We start from the raw sequence: 20,432 nt of genomic DNA on the forward strand, positions 1-20,432 counted from the left end.
TGAAATGAATTAATTGCTGAATTTTGAGTTAAAAATATTGAATGAGATTAAAAAAAAACAAAAAAAAAAACGAATTTAACCTGAAAACAAAGGTGCTGAACTGCTAAAAGCTGAAGGTTACACAGAAGAAGGAGTTGGAAAAAAACTGAAAATGTTTTAAATGTAAATTAGAAAACCCTAAGAAATGAGAAAAGAACATTTAGAGTCAGAAAACATCTGAATGAATATTAAAAGGTCATATTCTTTGAATCACTGAATGACTCAAATGTGATCCCTCCACTTTGATCCACACAGTTTAAAAAGTTTAAATGCCTGAGCTTTGAAAGACACGGTGTTGGAAAGAGAACAATAATGGCGACAATTTGAGGGTAAAATGATGGCTTTAACACTGTGGACACAGCAGCAGTTGAAAGAGAAGTGCTTAAGATGAATCTTGGCACAGTGGCAGGCAGAGCTCGTTAAGCAGGCAGGTGTGAGCCTGGTTGCTATAGTGACTGCACCCAATGGCTCCATACACACGTACACAGACATGCACCTCACTTTTGCTGCTTAAAATGAACAGAAAAGTCAGGCCCAAACAAATTCTTCCCAAATGAAAAGTACATGTCGTATTGACAAAATTCTTTCACCGTGAGCGACAGCCATGTCTAGTCTACCTAATTCTCAGTTTTCATGCCTGTGGAGTTTATTATATGGACGTGGTGACAGTGTAAAGACACCATGCTCTTCTGATTTTCAAACGAACCTTCTGAGCCATTTTAACATTAGAGTCTATGGAAGAGTTGGAGGGAGGAGGCTGTGCATTGGTGACATTTATGAAAGAACCATAACACCTAGTACAATAGTAAACACATTGGATGAAAGAGGACAGCCATGGCTACGTTTTGAGGGTAAAATCATACCTGTAGAGCAAACGCTGTGGACACAGCAGCAGTTTTAAAAAAGATTTTAAGATTAATTTTTTTGCTCCTCTCACTCTAGCAGTTGAGCTGTCTCACTCTAGCCCCAACATTCCGTCCCATACACACCCATTATAAACTCTGAAACGGGTGAAAAAACATCATGAAACTTAAACTGGAACTGAAGAAAAAGTATAATAGATATTGAAAAGATAAATACAAGTTGAATAGTTGAATGTCTTGTCTTCGTTTTAAAGTTTGAATGGTGGCTCTATGTCAATGTATGTGGAAGTAGTAAGAGTTTAAAAATGAGTAAGTTGAATGAGGATTTGAAGGGTCTCCCCATTGAAATACATTATAAATTTTTGTTGAATAAAGTTGAATAAAATTAAAAATATAAATGTTAAAAATATGAAAAATAGAAGCAGTGTTGTCCAAAAGAATAGGAATCTAACGGTGTTTGAATGGTTTTTCTAAGTTGAACGGTTTTGAAGTTATAGGATTACAAAAAACGTACGGAATACAGAATAAAATATAATAACTAGAAAGTGCATTTTCTGAAGAAACTGCAGTGTGAATGCTTGAATCTGAATGTATGGACTGAAATGAATTAATTGCTGAATTTTGAGTTAAAAATTTTGAATGAGATAAAAAAAAAAAAAAAAACCCGAATTTAACCTGAAAACAACAGTGCTGAACTGCTAAAAGCTGAAGGTTACACAGAAGAAGAAGTTGGAAAAAAACTGAAAATGTTTTAAATGTAAATTAGAAAACCCTAAGAAATGAGAAAAGAACATTTAGAGTCAGAAAACATCTGAATGAATATTAAAAGGTCATATTCTTTGAATCACTGAATGACTAAAATGTGATCCCTCCACTTGGACCCACACAGTTTAAAAAGTTTACATCTCTGAGCTTTGAAAGACAAGATGTTGGAAAAAGAACAACGATGGCGACGTTTTGAGGGTAAAATGATGGCTGTAACACTGTGGACACAGCAGCAGTTGAAAGAGAAGTGCTTAAGATGAATCTTGGCACAGTGGCAGGCAGAGCTCGTTAAGCAGGCAGGTGTGAGCCTGGTTGCTATAGTGACCGCACCCAATGGCTCCATACACACGTACACAGACATGCGCCTCACTTTTGCTGCTTAAAATGAACAGAAAAGTCAGGCCCAAACAAATTCTTCCCAAATGAAAAGTACATGTCGTATTGACAAAATTCTTTCACCGTGAGCGACAGCCATGTCTAGTCTACCTAATTCTCAGTTTTCATGCCTGTGGAGTTTATTATATGGACGTGGTGACAGTGTAAAGACACCATGCTCTTCTGATTTTCAAACGAACCTTCTGAGCCATTTTAACATTAGAGTCTATGGAAGAGTTGGAGGGAGGAGGCTGTGCATTGGTGACATTTATGAAAGAACCATAACACCTAGTACAATAGTAAACACATTGGATGAAAGAGGACAGCCATGGCTACGTTTTGAGGGTAAAATCATACCTGTAGAGCAAACGCTGTGGACACAGCAGCAGTTTTAAAAAATATTTTAAGATTAATTTTTTTGCTCCTCTCACTCTAGCAGTTGAGCTGCCTCACTCTAGCCCCAACATTCCGTCCCATACACACCCATTATAAACTCTGAAACGGGTGAAAAAACATCATGAAACTTAAACTGGAACTGAAGAAAAAGTATAATAGATATTGAAAAGATAAATACAAGTTGAATAGTTGAATGTCTTGTCTTCGTTTTAAAGTTTGAATGGTGGCTCTATGTCAATGTATGTGGAAGTAGTAAGAGTTTAAAAATGAGTAAGTTGAATGAGGATTTGAAGGGTCTCCCCATTGAAATACATTATAAATTTTTGTTGAATAAAGTTGAATAAAATTAAAAATATAAATGTTAAAAATATGAAAAATAGAAGCAGTGTTGTCCAAAAGAATAGGAATCTAACGGTGTTTGAATGGTTTTTCTAAGTTGAACGGTTTTGAAGTTATAGGATTACAAAAAACGTACGGAATAGATAAAATATAATAATAATAATAACTAGAAAGTGCATTTTCTGAAGAAACTGCAGTGTGAATGCTTGAATCTGAATGTATGCACTGAAATGAATTAATTACTGAATTTTGAGTTAAAAATATTGAATGAGATAAAAAAAAAAACCCCGAATTTAACCTGAAAACAAAGGTGCTGAACTGCTAAAAGCTGAAGGTTACACAGAAGAAGGAGTTGGAAAAAAACTGAAAATGTTTTAAATGTAAATTAGAAAACCCTAAGAAATGAGAAAAGAACATTTAGAGTCAGAAAACATCTGAATGAATATTAAAAGGTCATATTCTTTGAATCACTGAATGACTCAAATGTGATCCCTCCACTTTGATCCACACAGTTTAAAAAGTTTAAATGCCTGAGCTTTGAAATATACGGTGTTGGAAAGAGAACAATAATGGCGACAATTTGAGGGTAAAATGATGGCTGTAACACTGTGGACACAGCAGCAGTTGAAAGAGAAGTGTTTAAGATGAATCTTGGTACAGTGGCAGGCAGAGCTCGTTAAGCAGGCAGGTGTGAGCCTGGTTGCTATAGTGACTGCACCCAAGGGCTCCATACACACGTACACAGACATGCGCCTCACTTTTGCTGCTTAAAATGAACAGAAAAGTCAGGCCAAAACAAATCGCTCCCAAATGAAAAGTAAAAGTCGTATTGACAAAATTCTTTCACCGTGAGCGACAGCAATGTCTAGTCTACCTAATTCTCAGTTTTCATGCCTGTGGAGCTTATTATATGGACGTGGTGACAGTGGAAAGACACCATGCTCTTCTGATTTTCAAACGAACCTTCTGAGCCATTTTAACATTAGAGTCTATGGAAGAGTTGGAGGGAGGAGGCTGTGCATTGGTGACATTTATGAAAGAACCATAACACCTAGGACAATAGTAAACACATTGGATGAAAGAGGACAGCGATGGCTACGTTTTGAGGGTAAAATGGCGGCTGTAGAGCAAACGCTGTGGACACAGCAGCAGTTTTAAAAAAGATTTTAAGATTAATTTTTTTGCTCCTCTCACTCTAGCAGTTGAGCTCTCTCACTCTAGCCCCAACATTCCGTCCCATACACACCCATTATAAACTCTGAAACGGGTGAAAAAACATCATGAAACTTAAACTGGAACTGAAGAAAAAGTATAATAGATATTGAAAAGATAAATACAAGTTGAATAGTTGAATGTCTTGTCTTCGTTTTAAAGTTGGAATGGTGGCTCTATGTCAATGTATGTGGAAGTAGATACAGTTTAAAGAGGAGGAATTTGAATGAGAATTTGAAGGGTCTCCCCATTGAAATACATTATAAATTTTTGTTGAATAAAGTTGAATAAAATAAAAAATATAAATGTTAAAAATGAGAAAAATAGAAGCAGTGTTGTCCAAAAGAATAGGAATCTAACGGTGTTTGAATGGTTTTTCTAAGTTGAACGGTTTTGAAGGAGATAGATTACAAAAAACGTACGGAATACAGAATAATAATAAACTAGAAAGTGCATTTTCTGAAGAAACTGCAGTGTGAATGCTTGAATCTGAATGTATGCACTGAAATGAATTAATTGCTGAATTTTGAGTTAAAAATATTGAATGAAATAAAAAAAATAAAAATTAAAAAAACCAAATTTAACCTGAAAACAAAGGTGCTGAACTGCTAAAAGCTGAAGGTTACACAGAAGCAGAAGTTGGAAAAAAGCTGAAAATGTTTTAAATGTAAATTAGAAAACCCTAAGAAATGAGAAAAGAACATTTAGAGTCAGAAAACATCTGAATGAATATTAAAAGGTCATATTCTTTGAATCACTGAATGACTCAAATGTGATCCCTCCACTTTGATCCACACAGTTTAAAAAGTTTAAATGTCTGAGCTTTGAAAGACACTGTGTTGGAAAGAGAACAATAATGGCGACATTTTGAGGGTAAAATGATGGCTGTAACACTGTGGACACAGCAGCAGTTGAAAGAGAAGTGTTTAAGATGAATCGTGGTACAGTGGCAGGCAGAGCTCGTTAAGCAGGCAGGTGTGAGCCTGGTTGCTATAGTGACTGCACCCAATGGCTCCATACACACGTACACAGACATGCGCCTCACTTTTGCTCCTTAAAATGAACAGAAAAGTCAGGCCGAAACAAATCGTTCCCAAATGAAAAGTACATGTCGTACTGACAAAATTCTTTCACCGTGAGCGACAGCCATGTCTAGTCTACCAAATTCTCAGTTTTCATGCCTGTGGAGTTTATTATATGGACGTGGTGACAGTGGAAAGACACCATGCTCTTCTGATTTTCAAACGAACCTTCTGAGCCATTTTAACATTAGAGTCTATGGAAGAGTTGGAAGGAGGAGGCTGTGCATTGGTGACATTTATGAAAGAACCATAACACCTAGGACAATAGTAAACACATTGGATGAAAGAGGACAGCGATGGCTACGTTTTGAGGGTAAAATCATACCTGTAGAGCAAACGCTGTGGACACAGCAGCAGTTTTAAAAAAGATTTTAAGATTAATTTTTTTGCTCCTCTCACTCTAGCAGTTGAGCTGCCTCACTCTAGCCCCAACATTCCGTCCCATACACACCCATTATAAACTCTGAAACGGGTGAAAAAACATCATGAAACTTAAACTGGAACTGAAGAAAAAGTATAATAGATATTGAAAAGATAAATACAAGTTGAATAGTTGAATGTCTTGTCTTCGTTTTAAAGTTTGAATGGTGGCTCTATGTGAACGTATGTTGAAGTAGTAAGAGTTTAAAAATGAGTAAGTTGAATGAGAATTTGAAGGGTCTCCCCATTGAAATACATGGGAAATTTTTGTTGAATAAAGTTGAATAAAATTAAAAATATAAATGTTAAAAATGAGAAAAATACAAGCAATCATGTCCAAAATAATAGGAATCTAACGATGTTTGAATGGTTTTTCTAAGTTGAACGGTTTTGAAGGAGTAGGCTTTCAAAAAACGTACGGAAAAATAAAATATAACTAGAAAGTGCATTTTCTGAAGAAACTGCAGTGTGAATGCTTGAATCTGAATGTATGCACTGAAATGAATTAATTACTGAATGTTAAGTTAAAAATTCTGAATGAGCTGGAAAATACAGAATTTTTAAAGTGAAAACAAAAGTGCAGAACTTTTGAAAGCTGATGTTCACACAGAAGAAGTTGGAAAAAAGCTAAACATGTTTAAAATGTAAATAATAAAAAAATGAGTAATGACAAAAGAAAATTTAGAGTCAGAAAATCTCTGAATGAATATTAAAAGTTCAAATTCTTCTAACTGAAATGAACTTAAAAGATGAACAAAAATTCTGGAGAAAATGCAAACTTTAATATACAGCATAATGTTTTTCAGACATATACACATGTGTATATCATGTTTAATAGTATTACATACATCAATTTGTTTTGTATGTCATAGAAAATAACATAAAAATCTTAAGTCATATTTTACAGCTTCTTTCTGAAAAGGACTGGTAGAATAAATAAAAATAACTAAATTAAATAACTAAATAAAAAATAATAAGCAAGATATGAAATACATGAAAATTCAACTTTTAAAACCACAATCCTGAACCTTTAAATTGTGTTGGTTTCTTAGAACATGGCTGAACAGCTGTTTCTATCGTCCTACTTAATCTGTCTACACATCTTTTTATTACTCATTCTTCTTTATGTTTTAATGTAAACAGAGTCCACACAGTGGTAAAAGAGAACTGTATAGAGATTTTTGAGTAAACTCAAATGAAAGCCTAAGGTGGTGACACAGTTTAACACGTGCAAATAATCAAATAAACACATTAGTCCTTTTTGTGAACATGGATAAATAAGTATCAATACAGCATTGTTCAGCCATGCCACTAAATGCTTTTTTACACATTGTTTTAACCTGGGCTCAGACACAAAGTCCCAAAATTAGTTAGTCCCTGACTTTGAGTTGTGGTTATGACTAATTATTATACACAAGGCTTTATCTATCTGAACTCTAAGGACACAAATATGAAAAAAAAAACCTATACTTACCAGCTGATACCCCACACTACACACTAGGTGTGCCATGTGACCTGAAACTTTGGTACAAAATCATCATAATCATTCTGTTAACTGTTTTTTAACACTGTTTGTGTTGCTGTTCAGCAGTTTAAAATGTTTTAGATTGGATTACATGGAATGAATTTGAATTTTCTTGGGGGGTTTTGTGTGTGTTTTGTTCTTAGCAGATTTTTTCTTCCATAACGTTGAATTCCAGTTACCACATTTCTGGTCATATGACATCCCGAGTGCCCACTTAAAAAAATCCCCACAGTTAATTCAACATTAAAACAAAATAAAAATATGTTAAAGAAAAAAAGGTTTGCTCTGTGATGAAATACTAAATAAGCATACATTGTACAGAGCACTAACAATGACAACAATCCTTTAGCCTGTTGATCAGAGAGAGGCAGTCATTATGTCCATTTAAAACCTGTAATCACAGAGCACATCGTTTCTGTGAAACTATAAAGTCCCATATGATCCTCATCATGTCCAGTGACTTCAGAGTGGATCCTCCCTGTCATCCGGCCACAGTTTGATGTGTGGCAAGCAGCACAGAAGCAGGATAGCTGAGGACTTTAAAAGAAGAGCAGAAAACAGGAATATGTAGTTGTAAATGTAAATATCAGTGATACTTGTCTTGTCAAAGGGAATAAAATAATGAAAATGTTAACTTACACACTCATTTAGGGAGGATCTTGACACTGCACAGAGGAGGCACAGTCAGTCTGACAATGATGGTGATCTCCAGGGATGTTTTCCTGCAGCAACATTCCTGCCAACTGGCCATATGATCCAGAGTAGTGGGTTTGTAATGAACAGAAAGGTGTATATGTTAGGTAGTGTGCACTCAGAGCTGGTCCTAAGAAACAAACACATCCTGTAATAAACTGAATACCTGTAGTAGTGCTGCTGCAAATATGAAGCCCTTCTATCATGAGTGGTTTCAAAGAAGGTGTTTTGGAGGCTCAGTCACAGAAACTGTGCCGTCTGTTCAGTCCTGAGTGTCTCAGCTCTGAAGGGGATGGATCACAGAGGGAAACACCTGAGTACAGACATTACAATACACTCTAACACTCCTAAGGTCAAGTGAAAACACAATTTAAACACTTTACAAAGAATGAATACATGTTTTCATGGAAATTATGTCATTAACCCTTTTTGTTGTGAGTAAATCTCACCGGCTGCTTGTGGGACAAGCTAGAAGGAGGACTTATCACAGAATCTCTCCTGTGCTCCAGATGTGAAGTCTCACGCTCTGATTGTATGGCGATGAAGATGGTGATGATGAAGTTTCTCTGATCTGTGGCATTACAGTTTCTGGCTGCTATGTGCTTCACATTGTTGGATTTTACATGTGAAGCTTGGAGAAGACACAGGAGGACTGTGTCTTGCTTAAAAAAAAAAAAAGAAAAAAAAAGGAAACCTAACAGGAAAGGAAACCCCCCCCCCCTCAACTCCCACCGTACCCTCCCCCCCCCCCCTCCCACTCAACTCCCCAACCTCACACCATCCAATGTCTATACAAATGTAGGGTATCAGCTGGTAACAGAAAGCAAGTGTAACATATGCACTACATATGTAACACTGCTGAAACATTTCTGGCCAGAAATGTGCAGTTATCAACCCAGACCCACCCTGATGATTGCACTGGCCAGAAACATGATAAAAGCTCATAAAAATTTATGTTTCATAGTAAAATTGGTCCAAAAATATAATCGTATACTTTTGAAAAAGTTTAAAGTTTATAACAAACCAAAATAATAACATTTTTGTAAATAGTATTTCAAAATAGAGGCACACATAAAGTGGCTTAACTGTCATTATTGCTGTAATTAGGTTTGTTTGTTTGTTTGTTTGTTTTTTTAAAAAGCAACCTTTAGTCATTATTGTTCTCTCAGAAACAATGAAGAAGCTGTTGAACATTTATGTGTTGTGTAGGCAATCCTCTGGTCCACCCTCCCTCCCTCCCAGCCACAGTGAGACTGGGGCAGCCTGGCAGGATGTTGAAGCCTGGCTGCAGAGAGGATATGCCTACACTATTCATTTTAAACTGCTATATTTGATTTTTCTGACATTTATAGGTTACTGTTAGTGAATTTTAGATTTTCTGTAATAAATAAAATTGTCATCTTTTACTGATATCATTACTTAATTCATGTAATTGTATTTTATGTAAACAATTCAAACATTATACTGCAATGCAGGGCGTCAACTTTTAAATATCGCTCTACTTTATGTCTGTGAAGGTTCTCAGTCATCCAGGTCATCGTAGTCAAAGGAGCTTGCAAAGAAAAGCGTCTGGACTTCTTTCTGGAGTTCAAGCATCGCTCTACTTTCTTAAGTCATTCAAAAATATAGATATTACTTACTGTATTCAAAGATCTAGATCATGAATCATCACAGGACAATACACAGTATACTGGGTCATGGTAACTATGGTATGTCTTCATGACTCCAGAATGGAGACATCGATCTGACTGAGAAATGAAAATTAGGTCAAGCAGTGTGTTCTTCTCTGTGGTAGGGGCAGTGATGACCTGTGCGTATCCCCTAGACTCAAACAGCTCCAGGATTGGTTTGTTTGCACTGGATAAAACATTCTCATTAAAATCACCACAAACTATGATGGGATGACAGTCCATGATCTCCAATGAGTCTAATAGGCTTACCAGGTTTTTCAGGAATGGCCTCAGAGTGTAGTCTGGAGGTCTGTATACAACTGCAATCAGAGCACTGACTGGTGCTTCAACCTTTAAAGCCAGAAATTCAAGGTCAGTTACATTATGGATGTACTGTTTTTCATGCACTTGAATGTCACTTTTCACATAAACAGCAACTCCACCACCACTTCTGTTAGCCATCTGGGGAAAGTTTGTGTAGGACAGGTGTCTGTTGCGTTTGAACAAATTGTAATTTTCCAAGTGGAGACTCTCTGCGACAAAAGAGCCCCGCAGGTGTGTTTCTGTTAGGCACAAAACATCTGCTAGACACAATTCATGGTGACTTTTGATGTCATTAATGTGAGCTGGCAGTCCCTCTGTATTATGATGAACAATGGTGAAAACCTCTGACCTGCTCAGTGTTTGCCTCACGTGTAGAAGAGGCATCATGTCATCAAGGTTGGCTTGTCTCATGTTCTCAAGCGCTGCAGTGATTTCTGGGTTGGTGAATATTTTTTTCTCCTCCATATCAAGAAGATACAGTCCACTGAGAGACGTCACTCTACTGACAGCTACGTAGGCCATGCCGGGCTCAAAAATGCTCTTAAGAGAGACAACAGCTGATGTAGTTGTCATACCCTGTACCTTATGTATTGTACATGCAAAGGCCAGCTTCACTGGGAACTGTCTTCGTACCACTCCTTTCTGCTTCAGATTCTCCTCTGCTCTCTCAATGTACACCATGTCGTCTGCTGGTGTGCGGTTATTCTTTCCAGATGTCTCATTATCCATTTTAAGTCCAAGCTTGATGATGTGTTGGTCGTTTTCAGAGTGAACTACTCTAAGTAGTATTCCAAAAGCTCCATTAACCAAACCATTTTGTATGTCAATGTTTCTGGTGAGCATGACACGAGCTCCTTCTGCAACTTTCAGTGTGTCTGGTAACTCGTTTTTACCTCCTTTCAATGGTCTGTCTTGAAGTGCCATTCTGCCAGTTCTAGGATCTTTTCTATAATCATCTGCATGGATGTCAATGATATGAGTGTGGAGCAGAGCCAGTGTTGCAGAGTTGTGTGCATCCACTTCTTTATTAGTTGCAAAAATGTGCAACGCATCAGTTGGACAAAGGGCTGGTTCAGTTATGGCCTGTGACAACAAATTTCTATCTGCTTCGCAAAGCTCATCCAACTTTCCTTTCACACGAATTCTGTTCAGCATCTCTGCAAAGACAACATCATCTTTCTGACGCATAATCTCAGTCAGAGTGATCATCTGAAAATGCTCCCGCCACAGGTCGATCTCAGACGGGTCGTGCACACAGAGAGGTTTAGACTGTCGCACTGGGGGTAGCTGATAGAAGTCTCCGACAGCAATGACTGACATGCCTCCAAAGGGTCTCCGAGTCCCTTTGATCTGTTTGAGTCTTGCATCTACATATGCAAACAGATGTCTTGACACCATAGACACTTCGTCAATGACGATTATTTCAGCATTCAAAAGTTCTGATCTGACTTCATCCAGCTGATTGCCAAGTCCCTGAATGGGAGGTTTTAAGCTTCTAGGCAGCTTGAGAAGAGAATGCAGTGTTGTTCCAGAAATGTTAAAAGCTGCAGTCCCAGTGAAAGCAGTTAACAGGACAGTGGGTTTTGATATGTCAACGTCGTCTGCATATCTGGGCACTTTGCTCAGTATCTTAGATGCTTCTGAGTAGATGCATTTGATAAGATGTGATTTTCCTGTTCCAGCACCACCATTAATATAAAAGAAAAACTGCTCTGGATTTAGAGCACAGACTCTTTTAATGCACCAGTCTCTAACTGCATAAAATATGCAGGCTTGCTTCTTATTCAGATTTTGAAACATCTGACGTAACAATGTGGGATCAATAGCAGGGGGTTCCCTGATGGCTCTGACTTCTGTTGAAGCATCAGCCTGACGGCTATAGTCGGGCACATCTTCCTGTTCATTTTCATTGTCTCGCTCTCTTTCTTGTTCAACAAGTGGCAACCTTACGAGATCTGATTCAGGTGCCAGATTACACCATTCGTCAGTCACACCTCTGTTCTGCTCATATTCCTCAACAGCGCTCTCGATCTCTTCACTGTTTTTCTCATATTTTTCTCTGTTTCTTTTGACAATGTGTTGCACGTACTCAAGATGGTCAGTACCTGGTAGCTGTACACAGCCAGCACCATAGAAAGCCTGATAGGATGGCAACGATGGTGTTTTCAGTTCGTGGTCTGAACGATGAGGAAGGTACAGTTTAAGCAGTCTTCCATAATATTGCTCTGGATGTTTTTCTTGTGAGCAGCGGTGAAATCTGATGATAGCAGGCTTATCATTTTTGCGCCTTTGCACAAACCCCATCTCATTGAGAAGGGGCAAAACATTTTTACCTTTTTTCTGTTGGCCATAGACAATCCTGCAAGTAGCAGCAAAGTCTGCCATGCACATCTCCTCATACTCTGGTGTTTCAGGTCTGGCTTTGTATTTGTCATTCAAAGATGTCATCCAAACATTGGAAGACTCAGGTGTTGTGTTGTCCAGAACTGACAGGGGACGACTCATTTTCACAGGATTATCATCAGTTGGAATGAATATTACAGCACGTGAGCATTGCTTCATGTGAAGACCACATGCACGAGCAACACACTCCTGTGCACTGATCTCTCGCTTCTTTGAATATGCCTGCATGACGGCTCTCATTTCATCGCACTCATTTACACTGTCTTTATGGGAGTTCTCAATGACAGTTTTCAGGTACTCAGATAGCCCGCCCTCTTTTTTTGATATATATTTCATTAAATAATTTGCAGCACCAAAAGCATCTAAAACAAAGCTTATGTCGATATTACTGTTCCAGGCTTCAAGCAGATGTGGATTATAGCCGTTTATCCAAGAGTCTTTTGGATCACGCTTTAGTATGATCGTACTCCTCATGTTCATTTTATTCAGGTATCTCTCATATTCTGCATGTGTCAACTTGCATCTTTCCAAGAGCTGCTCTAAACTCATGGAAGCAGTTTCAGGTTCATTCAGCAGCTGGTTCAGTGGTCTGAGCTTGTTCTTTGCCGTTTCTACTTCCAGTGCATCATCCTCACTGGGTCTTGTGATCATTGTCTCATTGCAGGGTGGTTTGGGAAAACCAAAACGGCACCCGGAGCTTAAACTCCTAAAGCACGTCTTTGTGTGGTTCTTACTGTGTTTTTGCACTTCTGTTACTTTTTTGTACAGTTCAGGTTGTTTATGTGGATCAGGCAGCTGAGCTGTGATGTATTTGTTTATAAAATCAAGAACAGTTTGCTCATCATCCTCCTCAAACACAGGAGCACCTTCTACCCACAGGAGGCAGTGTATGTGTGGGCTTCCTCTGTGCTGAAACTCAACTCTGTAAAAGTAGTCAATGACTTTGCCAAGTGGCTCTGCGGGAGATAAGAGTAAATCTCTGAATAATGCTTCAACTCTCTTGTCAAACATGCGCATTGTTGTGACAGGATTGCTTCTCAGGATGTCACACTTCGCTGACCAGTCAAGTCCTTCAAAATTGACTTGTTCACCTTGCTGCCTTGTTATTGCCTCAATCACTTCAGGCCAGCGCATTTCAGCAGCTGAAAATGTGCAAAAGAACGTGGGAGTACCCAACTGTCTGATCATGGCAAAAAGATCTCTTGTTGTTTTCTCCCAATAGGCTGGGGTTCCTCTCAGAGGCTGCATGAATCTCACTGCATCTTTATTTCGCACCAGTTTCTCCACCTCATGTTTATCTTGTAACATGCCTGAGGTTATTTTTCTACCATCTCTGGTCAGAGGCTTTGCCTTCCTTAACTGTACTGTCATGCTGGATGTAGCCAAGTGTATTTCAGTCACAAACTGTGCAAAGAATAAATAGTTTGTGTCTTTGGCAAAACGATCATCAATGCAGAAAAGTCTTGATTTGAAATACCCACTGGGGGATACTTTGATCAGCCTTCTTTCATCAAGTGTGTTTTGGCCTGTAGGAAACTGCACAGGGAAGGCCATGGCCTCCAGTTTAGGTGTTTTGAAAAAACTTATTGGATTGTTTCTCTCTGCAGGAGCAACAGAGTAGATTCCTTCACTGAAACATAATATCTCCTCAGCCACATCAGGGGGCTGCAAACAGGACTCGAGTGCAAAACCACCATTAGTCAGTCCATCTTCTTGCTCTGAATCATCTCTCATCTGTTCATGTGATTGTTCACCATCACAGGGTAACATGTCAATATCCTGTTCATTTTTATTTTGTGCTTCACTCAGTGCATTTTTCTCACAGCTGTCAATTTCCATTAAATCAGCCTCATCATAATCGTCCTCATTCATGTTTTCATCATCATCATCATCTTCATCAGGAAGTGTTGGATCACACAGCTCAGCATCATCTCTGATGCTCACATCCTTATACTGTGGATGAATCTGCTTGAGTTTATGCAGTGCTTGCACAAGTTTAGACCAGCTTACAGTCTGAAACAGCTGATGACCTTTGTAAGACAAGCGTCTCTTCAATTTTACTCTGATCACCTGAGAATTAATTCTCAATCGAGGTAGTGTTTCAACAGTTTCCTGTACCTCTGATGGGACACAGACCACATTTCCTCTAATTGCTCTTTGTCTGCCTTTGGGAAGAGGAATGATCTTGGCAAATGGTATGCACTTGGCTATGAGATGTCTCTCCAGTATGTTGAGATCAGACAGTTCAGGTGGAATATCAGCAAGATCCAGTTTATTGGCAACAGCAAGCGCTGGCATGGATCCATTTTTAAGATGATCGTGGCAGGTGTGACAAATCCACTCTCTCTTTCTCTCATCGGGAACATTGCACTGCTCATTTCTGCAGTTTTCATCACAAACATGAACAAATCTTCCAGTCAAACATGTTGCAACCACATGTGGGTTTTTGACATACTTTGACCTTGTGCAGGGTCGCACTTGGTTTGGAAATGAAGCCTTGAAGCATACAGTACATGGGCATGATGGTCCAGCTTTGATTTGTGATTTGAACACAGATATGGCCTCGTTGATCACACTGTTGTCACTCTCTTGGGTTTGTCTGTTCACCCATCTGTATTTCCTTTTTATTTTCATTGCACATCTCATGTTGTGCATAATCCTGAATGCAAGATTACTTTGATACCTGTCTCGCATTAGTTGTTTCATTAGTTGTCTGTGTCTTACTCTGAATGCGTTATCACGTGCATAACGCTGAGTCACTCGAGATCTCTGTCTCTCTCTGAATTCAGGGTTTTCTTGATACCTTTTAGTGATATAGTTTTTTTGTTTTTGTCTAAATTCAGCATTGTCACAGTAGCGTCTTTTAATATATTGTTGTTGTTTCTTTCTGAATTCATCGTTCTCACAGTAGCGTCTTTTAATATATTGTTGTTGTTTCTTTCTAACTGTAGCATTCTCAGAAAAACGTTTTTTAACATATTGTTTTTGTTTCTTTCTGAATTCATCATTTTCACAGTAACGTCTTCTAATATATTGCTGTTGTTTCTGTCTGAATTCATCATTTTCACAGTAACGTCTTCTAATATATTGCTGTTGTTTCTGTCTGAATTCATCATTTTCACAGTAACGTCTTTTCATATACTGTTGTTGTTTTTGTCTAACTTCAGGATTGTTTTTATATGTCTCGCTTGTGCAAGATTTTTTCTTTTCTTTGTAATCTTTATTTGAAGCATACTTTTGTCGTTCTTTCCTTTTTTGGTTTTCTTTTCTCTGATTTCTGGGTTTCTCTGATGCCATTAATCTTCTTTTCCTTTTTTGCCTTTGTTGTTTATTAACTTTTTTCACTTTTTGTAAAACTATATCAGAAAGGTCACAGGCAGCAACATTTGTTATGGCAGCATTTGATTGACATGAAAAAGCATCACTTGATGGAAGGAAACTTAATTCACTGCATAGTTCTTCAGTTGGTATATTAGGAGGTTCATTCTGATCTTCATATGATGTGAACTGAGTCACGTGGACTTCTTTTTGTTTCACCAGTGGCGTACAAATGGACATTTGACAAAAGATATTTTCAGTCGGATCAGTGGTTGTGTTTCTCCTTGGAGTAGAGGGGTTTGCTTCATCAACAGTTGTATCAGAGTGAGTAGGTGCCACAGTAGTGGCAGCTGTTGGTCTGCAGACTGTGTCTGTGATAGTATCACTCAGGTGGACTGTGCTCATACTGTAGAACTGCACAGGCTTCAGTTCATAGTTACAAGAGGGTGATATCTCCATCATTTCATAAGAATCTTGGAGCCTCTTAATCATGTCACTGAGGAGTGTGAATTTCAGCATCACAGCTGTACCACGATTACGTGACTGTAGTAGTAGAGGAAGACCACTGGGTGTTCTGGGGTGTGGGTCAAAGAAACCATATTTGCCTGATGTGGATCTGAACACTGCGATACACAATCCACTCATAATCAGTAAGGCATACTGCACATCTGACAACAGGCAGCTCAGTCCTGCTTCTAAGCTCAGAAAGGTATCTACTGCCTCCTCTGGAGGTTCTTCAAATGTCCCATACCGGGAAGGCTGTGTCATGTTGACATGATACATAGACCTGCGAGCATCAACTTTGTCTGGCAGCTCATCGGTTGCCAAATGAATATTTTTAGGAAATCTTTTCTTGGCCTCTTTGTACATCACATCACCTTTATCCAAGACCAGATTAAGGTCAGCTGTAGTCATGTTTTCATTCTCATGAAGGAAAGCAAGAAATGTGAGTGAGTTACATGTGCACTGCTTGTTTCTGGAGTCTCCATATTTAGGATGAGCCTGGCTGCGAGATGCACAGACATGTATAACAGAGGGCTGGTTTTCAAGGTTCAGTCTTTCTGCATGAGATGGTCCTGCCACATCACTGTGACAGCCTCTTTTCAAAAAATCAGCATAACCCACCTGTGGGTCACATGACACCTCATGTTGTTCATTAAATTCATGCTGCAGTCCACTCTTTACAGCATCAGCATAAGATACCTGTTGTACATGTGCAGGAACATGTTGACCTGCCTGTTTGACACTGTCAGAATTGGTCTTTGTAGACACACTGTCTTCTGCAGAGCTCTGAGGAAAATCAAACTCAGCTTGTTCACATGTTGGTACACTGTGAAACTCATGAAACTTTTTCCAGCGTTGTTTTGCAGCTTGTGACTTTTTCTGCTTCCTTGGCATTTTCACACACCTGCAAGTGTTTCTTAGTCTTTAGAAAATATGTTCACAAGAGTGGCACACACCAGGAGATGTTGTCTTTGTTTTTATATTTCAGTTTTTATTTGTCTTAAACAGATGTCTTTCGTTTGACAGTTTGTTCTTCAGTTGAGAGAATATTATGCACTCTCTTTATTGGCTTGGCACAACTTAGCAGCAAGCCAAGAGTGAAAAACAGGTAGAGAGAAAATTTAGAAGAGAGAACAGGCAGAGCAGGAGAGACACGGCTGGGAAATCACAATCAAACCGTGAATTAGTTTTCTTTGTTTGTTCAGTTTGTTCTCAGGTAGAGGCAATATATGCACTCTTTATTGCTTTAATGGCTTGGCGTTTTTCAGCAGCAAGCCAAGAGTGAAAAACAGGTAGAGAGAAAATTTAGCAGTGAGAACAGACAGAGCAGGAGAGACACGGCTTTAAATCAAACCGCAGATTTTTCTTTGTTTGTTCAGTTTGTTCATAGGTTGAGGCAAAATATGCACTCTTTATTGCTTTGTTGGCTTGGCGTTTTTCAGCAGCAAGCCAAGAGTGAAAAACAGGTAGAGAGAAAATTTAGCAGAGAGAACAGACAGAGCAGGAGAGACACGGCTTTAAATCAAACCGCAAAAGGATTGTTGGTTTGGCAAAATTTCTCACAAACCACAGAGTGAAATACAGATGGAAAGAAGGCAGAGACAATAGGTGGAGCAGGACAGAGGATAGAGGGGTTGGGGGGTTGGGATGTGAGAGAGAAGACTGGAGATCTGGTCCTTGTTCTTCTTCTGCACACTGTGAACAAAAAACAAGAAAAAAATTATTTTATTAAAATTATATCACATGGTAATTGTATGAACTAATTGTGACTACTGAAAAAGGACAAAACAAATATTCAAGCTAAACTGTTGTCGGCTGCCATGTGCAAAAAGTTGCATAATTGGGCACTTTTTAAAAGAATAAATATTTAATTAAATTCAGCAATAATATTTTTAAATACAAATATGATTGAGTGAATCATTAATTAATCACATGTAGTGTGACTACAAAAATGTACGAAAAAAATATTTTAGCCCAATTGTTAAGCTGCACTTATGTGTATTTATTATAAAATTGTGTTTAAAAGGTCTAGCACAAAGTTTGAACCCATCACTTTACATCTTATATTAGTCAGATTATTTTATTATTTTGGTCTACTTCTCTTACAGTATGTGCACACCTACCAGGCAAAGCACAGTGTCAGTCAGGTTCCTGAAAGTGTAACACGAGAAATAATACGTTAGTTGTCTGTACAGTGTTATCAGACTAACAGAAATACAAAGCCCACACGACATGATACACTGAACTTATAGTCAGCAGGGTAATTATAGAGTAATATAGCACACCAACTGATACAGCAGCCATTTTACAATTCAAACTAATTAACTGAAGTATTGCCACTTATGTAAGGCTACTGTTAGACTGTTACTAGCCTTAGCATTGCTGCTAGCGCTAGCATTCCGGCTAGCATTAGCACTTCAGTTAGTGTTAGCAATGCAGCTAGCGTTAGCATTGCAGCTAGCGTTAGCATTGCAGCTAGCGTTAGCAATGCTACTAGCGCTAGCACTCTTACTGTTAAAACTGAGCCACAATGGCAATAATAAAGCTCATTTCTTACTTTTGTCTCACTGACCGGCAAGAAATATCACAGGAATATTATTTTTGTCAGTTAACAAGTGCTAAGGCTAGTGTTAGCACTATAGCTAGCGTTAGCATTGTTGCTAGCATTAGCATCGAAGCTAGCGTTAGCACTGCTGCTAACAGCAAAACATCATAAACGTATATAAATGATAGCGAAGGTTATTCTTTTTTCTTTCTTCTTTGAATTCTTTTTAACTCTGTTGGACTTGATATGTGAGTTTAAATGTCAAACATGTATTTTTTCCATCATAAAAATAAAACACTGCAGTACTGAGTGTACTGTACTTACCACAGCAGAGAGCGAAGCGGAATGACGACAGTTGGTCCAGTGATAGGTTAAAAACAGATGAGGCGTTCAGGTGGTGCTTGGAAATTTGACCATCAGTTTGAACAGCAATAATGAGCATATACATGTCTGTGTGTTGGTCTCTGTGTGTGACAGACATAGAGAGATAGAGGGAAAAAATACACTATACTAGTGTACAAATTGGTACTTTTTGCCCAAGTATAAGCGAATGAGTGACATACAGAAAAACAGGGCAACTGGCATTAAATGAGCAAATAAAAGGTATTAAATCTTGAACTGTTTTGTGGGTTTTATTTTAAGACTACTTTGAGTGTATTCGTGGGGAGATAAACTATACAGACTATAAACAGAAACATTAAATGAGATTAGATTAGTTAAACGTTAGTTAAAAGGTGGGGAAATTAACTACAGACCAATAGATGCTGAGAGCTTTAATTATCCAGTCAGAAAGGATGATTTTGAAGTCATCAACTGACTCCAACTGCCCAGATCTGAAAAACCTTTGTGCCAATCACAATGCTCTACTTAGTTGGCATATACTAACTAGTGACAAACTATTAATCTGTGGCAAAACCCTGTCAAATCTGTCTTATTGTACTATTGAAAAAGTTAATCTTACTACAATCTAACATTTTTAGGTTTAACCTTGGCAGAGTGAGAGAGAGCTCGTTAAGCAGGCAGGTGTGAGCCTGGTTGCTATAGTAACTGCACCCAATGGCTCCATACACACGACACAGACATGCGCCTCACTTTTGCTGCTTAAAATGAACAGAAAAGTCAGGCCGAAACAAATTCTTCCCAAATGAAAAGTACATGTCGTGTTGACAAAATTCTTTCACCGTGAGCGACAGCAATGTCTAGTCTACTGAATTCTCAGTTTTCATGCCTGTGGAGTTTATTATATGGACGTGGTGACAGTGGAAAAACACCATGCTCTTCTGATTTTCAAACGAACCTTCTGAGCCATTTTAACATTAGAGTCTATGGAAGAGTTGGAGGGAGGAGGCTGTGCATTGGTGACATTTACGAAAGAACCATAACACCTAGGACAATAGTAAACACATTGGATGAAAGAGGACAGCGATGGCTACGTTTTGAGGGTAAAATCATACCTGTAGAGCAAACGCTGCGGACACAGCAGCAGTTTTAAAAAAGATTTTAAGATTAATTTTTTTGCTCCTCTCACTCTAGCAGTTGAGCTGCCTCACTCTAGCCCCAACATTCCGTCCCATACACACCCATTATAAACTCTGAAACGGGTGAAAAAACATCATGAAACTTAAACTGGAACTGAAGAAAAAGTATAATAGATATTGAAAAGATAAATACAAGTTGAATAGTTGAATGTCTTGTCTTCGTTTTAAAGTTTGAATGGTGGCTCTATGTCAATGTATGTGGAAGTAGTAAGAGTTTAAAAATGAGTAAATTGAATGAGAATTTGAAGGGTCTCCCCATTGAAATACATGGGAAATTTTTGTTGAAAAAAGTTGAATAAAATTAAAAATATAAATGTTAAAAATGAGAAAAATAGAAGCAATGTTGTCCAAAAGAATAGGAATCTAACGGTGTTTGAATGGTTTTTCTAAGTTGAACGGTTTTGAAGGAGTAGGCTTTCAA

The 20,432-nt window shown here is 38.2% G+C and overlaps 1 protein-coding gene across 2 annotated transcripts; it reads right to left on the reverse strand.

Annotated features, from left to right (window-relative positions):
• Positions 1-5,883: 5,883 nt before the first annotated feature.
• Positions 5,884-19,607, reverse strand: LOC147336338 (uncharacterized). Of its 2 annotated transcripts, XM_086285367.1 has the most exons (6): positions 18,798-19,607; positions 18,052-18,079; positions 9,650-17,623; positions 7,876-7,992; positions 7,656-7,759; positions 5,884-7,553 (listed from the first exon to the last, which is right to left on the reverse strand). In XM_086285367.1, the coding sequence occupies exons 3-4, from the start codon at positions 16,820-16,822 to the stop codon at positions 7,987-7,989; spliced, it is 7,179 nt and encodes a 2,392-aa protein (XP_086141493.1). In that variant the 5' UTR covers positions 16,823-17,623; positions 18,052-18,079; positions 18,798-19,607; the 3' UTR covers positions 5,884-7,553; positions 7,656-7,759; positions 7,876-7,986. The 2 variants fall into 2 exon arrangements, with proteins under 2 accessions (XP_086141493.1, XP_086141492.1); XM_086285366.1 differs by lacking the exons at positions 5,884-7,553; positions 7,656-7,759; positions 7,876-7,992 and having other exon boundaries at positions 8,471-17,623.
• Between the last annotated feature and the right edge of the window lie 825 nt (positions 19,608-20,432).

Source organism: Aulonocara sp. 'chitande type north' Nkhata Bay, linkage group LG3 (assembly GCF_057382095.1).
Source record: "Aulonocara sp. 'chitande type north' Nkhata Bay isolate Kocher_YH1m ecotype deep benthic linkage group LG3, A_spYH_male_GT1.1, whole genome shotgun sequence".
Taxonomy (NCBI): Eukaryota; Metazoa; Chordata; class Actinopteri; order Cichliformes; family Cichlidae; genus Aulonocara; species Aulonocara sp. 'chitande type north' Nkhata Bay.

Excerpts from the sequence above, each read along its gene's own strand:
- LOC147336338 (XM_086285366.1), bottom strand. The coding sequence starts at position 16,822 with ATGCCAAGGAAGCAGAAAAAGTCACAAGCTGCAAAACAACGCTGGAAA.